We start from the raw sequence: 9,251 nt of genomic DNA, 5'->3' as shown, positions 1-9,251 counted from the left end.
ATTATATCTGTTTCCGTAGTATGTCTTGGAGATATCTGATTCTGATCCCAACTTATTCATAAGTTTGTTGTTCCTGATTCCTCTGGTCCTGTTTGGGTACAACTTTCTCTGTAATCTATGTGTTGGTTGCAGATTCAAGCAGATGAGTCGTATCGGTCATATATACTGTTATTGGATCAATTAACTTCTCAGCAATCTTGGAGGCACCATTGATTTTGCAGCATTCTTTCTAATACTTGCTTTTCTAAAGTAATAATATCCTTGCAGGCAACATGAATGCGTTCCTCCAGCAACTTCAACGCAACACACACAAATACGCTATGTGCAATTTGCCTTGCAGTTCCTTCTCTAAAAGCTTTTTCAACCTGCAAATATTTTCAGTGTCAAAACTCTTTCAAGCACCACAATGACCGAAAAATGCAATCCAATGGTCTAAAGGTCTCAGTCCAAGAAAAGGAGACCTCAATGAATTTCAACTTTCCAAGGCAACTTCATTTAATAGTAAGAGATATCAAAGAAAATTCCCATCACAGAAAGAATGAAGAACCAGACTTGCGGAGACCAACATAGGATATTCAAAGAGATTAAGCTACTACATTACATCGTTTTAGGTCTTCCAATCTTTAGAAATCCCAAAGAAAACCAAAGATAGGGTTTTTCCCAAGTTATTAACTGCTTAAGCAGAGTAAAGTCTAAAATTCTATAGACTTATACACAATGCAATCCTTACTCTCCTCAAACCTGATGCAAGTGGATTTCCTGGAGGAAACAGTTTCAACAGAACAGCCAACCTCTTCTTAAAGAGTCATAGGTATATGATTGAATTTAATTTTACCACTTTAGTTCGTACTTGCAAAAATGATATTGTCAGGAAGGAAGTAGCTACGATTCCAACCAATTTTTGGTCTTCTTATCTAGTATACTATAAACCTCTCTATTGTGTAAGAGGCACTCAATAAAGCAACATAAGTGTTTTTTTGATACTTTCTACAACTTAAAATAAGTTGAAAGTCAAAAGGATCAACATGGAGCCACTCTAAGAGCAGCTTGGCAGTCGACTAAAGCACCTGGTTAGATGATATCAGATATAAAGGAGAGACTTGCCTACTTAAAAATTATAGTTGCAGCATCAAGAAGAAATTCCCCAGCAAGTTCAGAACTCTTCGCATATTTTTGAGGACGAGAGCATTCACCACTCAGTTCACTTTCCGTCCTTGTCCATGGAATCCTCATCCTGAAAAGAAAACGTCAACATCCATAAGGAGAGAATTTCTGACATTAAGAATATCGTAGCATCCGAGGTAGCAATTATGGACAATCATGGTGGAGACAGAGACATGGTTAATAAGCCCCAAAAATATGACAACCTCTTCTTCTTTAGCATGTTCAAGGAACCTTCGAATGCTTTGCCCTCTTGTTATTGTAACAATTTACTTATAATCCATTAATTTACGAGTAAAAAAAGCCAAAATCAGTGGAATCTAAAAATTAGAACAGTAGAAAAAGCCTAATATAAGTCCCTGATAAGAATGCATGCAAATATGAAATTGAGAAAAAAGTTTAAATGTGCTTCCACTTCATACTTTGCACACCACATGAACAATGAAAAATATGAACTCTAAAATTGATTAGACCTCATACTGGAATTCCTTCATCAGCAACAAAAAACCAACTAATGGAATGAAGTTCTCTGCGCATTTGCTTCAATTCGTTCAGCTCTTGAATTCAGGGATAACATTCCTTCTACTATCTCTACAAAACCTTGTGCAATCAAACCTGTGACGAGCAACAAACTTTGACAGTAAGTATAAATAAGCTGATGGAATTTGACAAGCAACAAACTTTGACAGTAAGTAAAAAATCTGATGGGATTTGCCTTGAAATACATTCAAGATATCCAAACAGATTTCAATTCATAAATTCAACAGCAGGAAAATCAAAAGAAAACCTCCAAATTGGACATAACTAGCAAAGATAGAGCAGGCAAATATAAAGATGTGCCTTCTAGATTTTTCCTAGAACATAATACCGGATCATCACCTGAATTTTCGTGTGAACTTCAACTTCCAAGCATGATAAAAGGTAGAATTAAATGTTCATAGCATTGCTGAAATGAACCCCTTAAATATTACTATTGTCTATGATTAATATAAAAAGGCAAACAATGTTTTGATGATACTTCAAATTCAGAAACAGAAACAACTCAGCTCTTGCACATTACACCATTACCCAAGTGGGCTTCTAGACCATGCCAACCTAAATTTTTTATTCGAACCATAATGATGAAGTCCAAAGAGACTTATTTTCCCAACAAATATACCATACTTTATCTGAAAAAAATCTGCCATTTTTTATTGGCAACGTAAAAATCACTAGCAATTTCTGCTATCATTTTGGTGCTGGCCTTATGGTTCTCAGTCCTCATTCGTTGAGATGCTTTTTAAAAAGATTTTTCCCGTAATGAACAAGACCTTATCAATTCCCAAACCCCAAATTGCAAAGAAAAGCCGCTCCCAAACACCTACAGTAACAAAAACAATCATCTGCCAATGACATAGCACTTACACCTTGGCAGATTGCCTTCTTACTACCTCATGAACAATGCAGTTACGTCTCCAAAACCACAAATAACATAGAGATTGAACTCCAAATTGAACGGGTGGCAGAATTAGTAATATTAGCGAGTAATATTGAGTGCCAGTTGAAAGGGAAAAAAACAAATGGATAAATCATGTGAAGTTATCTTTGAACTTGTCACACTGTATAAAGTTTCCTTTTCTTGATGAGTATAAGAAAATCTTAAAAAATCACTTATTGTTGACTAGAGAGAAAATCATAATTGACAATTAAATTTGCAAACAAAATCGTTTTTTTGATGGCAATAATGCTTTGATCAGTGCAAACCTCAATCCACCACCGAATAAAGTCTGATGAACTTGTGCAAACCTCGATCAACATCCCATAGGACAAGTGTGAATTTGTGCAACCCTCGATGACATTCCTTAGGACAACTACTGACATCCCTTAGGACAAGTGATAGAATTTGTGCAACTCTCAACCGATATCCCTTAGGACAAGTACTGAATAAAGTTTGACGAATTTGTGAGAATCTTGAACAACATCCCTTAGAACAAGTACCGGATCACAAATATTTCTGCAATAAGAATATCATTCTACAACGAGTTGACATCCAACGGAAAAGCAATACTTAATTTGGACAAGAGTTGATGTCCATCAATGAGGTACAAGCCTCTGAGTCTATAGAGACCTAGCTGATTTTCAGTATAGCTTTTACAGCGGTGACAATCGCATTAGAGATATGCTGCAGCATGAATTTTGTTGGTGATTATGTCACAATTGAATAGCTTTGGCCTCAACAGATTCAGTCCAGTTATGTGATGGCGGCACTTCACTGATGAATTCAGATTGGCCTTGTTGGTGACAATTACTTTATGACGAGCTTGTGTGAAGTGGTTTGGTTAAGTTTGAAGAGGTCCAGGTACCTGCAACAACAACAACATACCCAGTGTAAATCCACAAGTGGGTTCTGAGGAAGGTAGAGTGTACGTAGACCTTACACCTACCTTGGGAGGTAGGGAGACTGTTTCCGAAAGACTTTCGGCTCAAGAGAAAGCATGACAAAAAAGGTTTGAAGAAAGTAAAGAAGCCATGGCATAAATAGTTTAGATAAGTCCAGGTACCTGCAAATTACAAGGAATATATATGGTAGGCTTGATGCTTTCTCTATGAGAGCTGCTGGCAGAGGATAGTTACAAAAGGAAAAGGAAGCCTAGATTTTACTACACATTGCACCAAGGGGAAATCCAGAAGGAAAGAAGGATCACAATTCACAATGGCACTGAAGATTGCTGTTCCATGTGTTTATTTTTGCTATCTTCAGTTTCTTTCATTGTTTAGTCCCTCAGATTGTATCGCCAACTTAGAACACATTATGAGTTCTAAGTAGTTGGCCGTAGCTTTCCTTATTTTTTGGATGATAGATGATGTAATGGATAATTTTTAGTATTATAGAAGTAATAAAATTAGCCACTAGGCACCATATGTGCATTGTGGTATATTAGGGAAAAAAAAAAAAGGAAAGGTTACGCGACGTGGCAAACATTTAGACTGTATTTATGATACATAGCTATAATTTCAAACAATGATACAAACATAGTTCCAAAAAATACACAACACACACGCATATTTTGGATTTGCGTAGCAAATACACATACAACTCTTTTTCGAATCGTATGCGTTGATACAGCTCTTTCACTTATGTGTTGATAGTGCGATTTTCAGCAGTGCAACTGCATGCTGATACAACTCTATTGTGAGCGCGGACACTGTATCTATAGCTATGTTTCGTAATACTCAAACTATAGCTATATATGAAATTTTTTCAAAAAAATAATACTAGTAATAACTTCCATGATCTTCACATTCCAACTTCATCATTTACTAAACTTTCCGAGAATAAACATTAAAAAATTGGCAACAAAAAGGGAAGGAAAATTTTCTTTACAAATCACAACAATATTTAACTTGCTCGAAAAACAAATTCTTTCTTTTGTCCAAAATCAACCTCAATAGGAAGAATCAAAAGGAATTCATTTCAAGAGAGTAACTCCTCTCTAACTTAACCAACTCTCTAGCAACTTCATCAAACACCTTTTCCTCTTTCCCTTCTCCGGCAAAACCAAACCCTTTAGCCACCAAATCTCTGCCTTCATCCGCCTTGCTCCACTCGTCCACCGGCTTTATCACCACCAACGTCGCCCCTTTCATCACGCACCCTTCCGCATGCAACTCTAGCTCCGGCACACACCACATTTTCACCTTCAATGCAGGCATCTTAGTCGAAAATCCCTCCGTATTATTTCTCCTCATTTCTTCTACTTGTTCGCCGTAAATACAACATTTTCCCTGACCAACATCATCCGTAATCACCACGTTGTTGATCGTTTTCTTCTCCTTAATCGTGTCTTCTAATAAACAATGTCGTGATGATGCTGCCATTAAGGATGAAATTATCCAAACAATTCGCAATTTCAACTCATCGTTTGTCATTCGTTGCAACTCTATCGAAGTAGGATCATCTCGTCGCCTAATATCAACACTTTCAACATCATCTTCTTCTCTGATACGTTTGTTCTGAATTGGGGAAAGTGATGTTCCACCAACAATCAAGCAATTTTTCAATTGGCTTCCGAATTCTGCTTTCCATTTCAGCAATGCACCACCAGCATTGTTAGTACCTGCTAAAATCAAAGAGAATGAAAACAGTAAAAAGACAAGAATATTAGGAGATGACCCTATTAACATTCCTATAATATCAAAACTACCACAATCACATGATTACCATATTTATATTTAGTAATAGGGAAAGTTACGCTCTATGTCTATTTTTGGAAATACTTACGTCACGTAGCCCATACTTTGAATTTTTAACCCAATTTAGCTCATATTTGTGTATAAACACCTTTTACACACTATTATACATTTTATACAAGGTTGATACATTATCACTCATTATGTATACTGTTTTCCCCAGATATAATGTTGTATAATATGTATATTGGGCTATGTGGCGTAATCATTCTCAAAAACTATATATTTTTGGAAATTTCCCAAAATAATATTCCCTCCGTATTAATTTATTTGTCCTATTTTGACTCGTTACAATACAAAGTAGAGAAGATTTTTAAATCTTGTGATCTTAAATTAAAAATATATAGAATGTACCAAATGTTCTTGATGTTGGACATGTCACGCGAAAAGTTAAAACTAAAAAATTATCAAAAAAAGATTAGAGACTTTTTTTTAAACGGACTAAAAAAGAAAGTAAGATAAAATACCAGTATTTTTGCTGGCAGGAGATGGAAGTCGAATTTCTAGTTCCTTGATCTCGTTGAAGTTTCTCAGAATTTCAGTAGGTGAAGCATATGAACAAGTACAACAATTATACTTATCATTTTTCTTGGTAGAAAGAATTAGAGGCATACAAAGAGGGTTCCATTTAGTGATTTGTTGAAGAATAAACTGAAATGGTTTCACAAAAACTCTGTTTAAAAACCCAATAAATTGATTTCTATTGGTATTATTATTTGGTGATGATTTGTGGGACTTTTGTGGTGGAATTGTAAGGGAAATATACTGTGTTTGGGTGACAAGAAAGTGAAAACGCTTGCAAAGAGATGATGAAATGCAAAGAGATTTAGCATCTTGAACTTTATCAAAGATTGAAAGTACAATAGCATCTGGTAAGAGATCAAAGAAGTCTTCCATTTCTTCAATAATAGACATTGTTGATGATATATTTTCTTTTCTTGTTCTTTTTTATGTTGCTGATGAATTTGTTATTTATGGAGGTATTGGAAAGAAAATGACAAAAATGGTCCCTTATTTTTAGTAGTAAGTTCAAAATACCCTAAATATTACTTGGGCAGTTTCTTGTTCCGTAAATGTACTAAAAATAAAAATAAGCACTTTTAGTTAGTCTTCATCAGATATTTACCAAAATTTATTTTTAAATTTAATTGAAACTGTAGAAATAGAAAAGATTGAACGAGCTTATATTTGGAAGTAAGGATATAGTCTATGTTAATTTTTGTATATTTCAAGTATCTGATGTAACTTTTTGAAGTGTAATTTCTATTATTACTTTGCCTATTTTTTCTATTTGGTATAGTTCTTTTTGTCCAGTTTATGAGATTTCAAAATTAAAAATAAAAAAATTGTGTTTCTAATTAACTTTTCTTTTTTCACAATTTCAATTAAATTTAACAATTTGAGTTTGATGAATATTTGATGGGGAGTAAGAGTGCTCAATCTTATTATTTAAAGAATCAAAACTACTCAATTGACACTTTAAGGACTATTTTAAACTTACTATCAAAGACAAGGGATCATTTTTGTTATTCTCTCTATTTTAATTTGTTTGTCTTATTTTCCTTTTTAATTTTTTTAAAAAAGAACGTATCTTTTCTTTTTTGATAACTCTTTAATTATAACTTTTCATATGATATGTTTAAAATCACACGATTAAATGATATCTTAATATATTTTACATATTTTTAAATTTGTTAAATTTAAAAAATTTCTTTATTATTTTAAATTTTATATCAAATTAAAATCAGATAAATAAATTAAAACGGAGGAAATATCTTATGTATGAAAGTTTTGGGGTGGGCTTTGGATGAAGGGTTTTGGGAATGGAAAAGTAAGAGATTCTAGAGTAGTATTAGTACATTGTATACACGTTTTTGGTAGGCGTGGGTATTTTTTGACTTTGGGATAAGGGAAGACCGAGTGTAGCACACGATAGATGGATGCTCGTGTTGTGTTGACAGGTAGTATTTCTATTTCAAAGTGCGTGGCAAACTTATCTTTATCCAAACAACGACATGGGATCATAGTTGGTCGACTTATATTTTTTTATTATTGGGTTGTATATCTTTTTAAATTATTATTGTTATTATTATTTTATTTTTAATCATAGTATTCGATTCTGCTCACAGGCATTTCTATATACGGTGAAAATCTTTCATTACTCGTGACACGGGGTGATATGACATATCGTAGATGAGAATAATCGGAGATATATTTCATACAAGATACTAAATTTTTTTTTTTAAACCACCATTGTTTATTTTGAAACTGGGCATTTGAGCTTTATCCACAGTGACGGATTTATAATTTTCATTCAGGAGGTTCGAAAAAAATAATAAAAGCTAAATATAAAAAAAATACTGTCCCTAGGAATCGAACTTGGACACTAGAGAAAATTTTGAACACCATAAACCGCTTGAGATACCCTTTTACATTTGTTTGGATATTCAAACTTATATGTGTACATAAACAGAGAAAATTTGCCCTATATATATAGTGAAATTTTTGTCGAGAGTGTTCGGGTGAACACCCTCACTCCCCTTTAAATCTGCCCCTGTTTATCCATCCTTTATTTTGAAGATAATGATTCCGCATGACCTAGGACAAAGGTTGCGGCGCAATTGTCACGGGTCATTTATGAGTTCCAAGCGTCACACATCCGGTCCGGATATGTAACCAAACATTATGCTTTTGTAATTAAGTAGCATTATTTGCAATTATTGTTCATTAAGTGGCATGATCTACATCTTAATGCTAATGATTATCACCTATAAAAGGAGCTCAATCTCAATGTTGGAGGACATTCAATTCTAGCATAATAATTTACATTCACGCTTACAAGTAAATTATACTACTTCTTACTTACTATTTGCACTGGATTCAACGTGTTTCTAAAGGTTAAGTGTTTATCCGGATTCGTCCTCACCGAGAGATTCCTTCAGAGTTCATACGACCCAGGCTCAATTTATTGCATTCTTGTTTTATATTTACTTGATTTCATTACTTATTACTTATAATTTACTCTCGTTTATAACAAATCAATTCGCGTATCCCTTAAATCACTAAACAAATTCAACTGTACCTTTGGTAAACAATTTCGACTAATTTCGGCGACCTATCACCTTAGATATTGAATAACTTTGTGCACTAAAAGACTATCCAATATTTTTGTCTTCGTTGAGAACTGAAAGTTTTTAATATTATTATTTAATGTTATTGTTGCTTTATGGGTCATGAGTTCGACTACGTAACTACCACTAATATTTGAGTTAAAGTTAGATCCTACATCACATCACAAGATGCTTTGTATACCAGGCTGCCTTTTTTAGTGTTATTGTTGTGGCATTATTATTATTATTATTATTATTATTATTACTTTAAAAGGCCCAAATATGCCATCCAACCCTACTCATTTATGCGAAATAGTTTTTCTTTATGCCATCGAACTATGAATGACTTTTTTAGTGTTATTTATGTTGTTGTTGTTATTCTTCTCCTTCTTCTTCTTCTTCTTCTTCTTATTACAATTATTATTATTATTATTATTATTATTATTATTATTATTATTATTATTATTATTAGGCGTAAGTCGTGTCATATCGAAAATCAAAATATGATATGGGATGAGTCATTTATATTAACTAAATTGTGATAAATTTATCGATTAAGATAAATGAATATTTCTTAAAATGAAAACTATCCTCAAAATGCTTAAGCCTTTCTTACCTATTTATTAGAATACCTAAACTCCGAATTTATACCACATTAAACACTTAAACTCTTTTGCTGAACACTTTTTGCGCATGGGGGTGAAATTCAAATTCTGGGCTCGTGAAAGGCATTTAATTAGTCTTTTTTTT

The 9,251-nt window shown here is 33.5% G+C and overlaps 1 protein-coding gene across 2 annotated transcripts; it reads right to left on the bottom strand.

Moving 5' to 3' along the window:
• Positions 1–4,442: 4,442 nt before the first annotated feature.
• LOC132033833 (F-box protein At4g18380-like) lies at positions 4,443–6,348 on the bottom strand. Of its 2 annotated transcripts, none has more exons than XM_059423945.1 (2): positions 5,859–6,348; positions 4,443–5,261 (listed from the first exon to the last, which is right to left on the bottom strand). In XM_059423945.1, the coding sequence occupies exons 1-2, from the start codon at positions 6,304–6,306 to the stop codon at positions 4,600–4,602; spliced, it is 1,110 nt and encodes a 369-aa protein (XP_059279928.1). In that variant the 5' UTR covers positions 6,307–6,348; the 3' UTR covers positions 4,443–4,599. The 2 variants fall into 2 exon arrangements, with proteins under 2 accessions (XP_059279928.1, XP_059279929.1); XM_059423946.1 differs by having other exon boundaries at positions 4,443–5,258; positions 5,859–6,347.
• Positions 6,349–9,251: the final 2,903 nt, after the last annotated feature.

This window comes from Lycium ferocissimum, chromosome 10 (genome assembly GCF_029784015.1).
Source record: "Lycium ferocissimum isolate CSIRO_LF1 chromosome 10, AGI_CSIRO_Lferr_CH_V1, whole genome shotgun sequence".
In the NCBI taxonomy this organism is placed as follows: Eukaryota; Viridiplantae; Streptophyta; class Magnoliopsida; order Solanales; family Solanaceae; genus Lycium; species Lycium ferocissimum.
This window is presented reverse-complemented; position numbering and strand designations above follow the sequence as displayed.

Excerpts from the sequence above, each read along its gene's own strand:
- LOC132033833 (XM_059423945.1), bottom strand. The coding sequence starts at position 6,306 with ATGTCTATTATTGAAGAAATGGAAGACTTCTTTGATCTCTTACCAGAT. Across the intron at positions 5,262-5,858 it reads TCCTGCCAGCAAAAATACTG|CAGGTACTAACAATGCTGGT; the intron begins GTATTTTATCTT and ends CTTTGATTTTAG.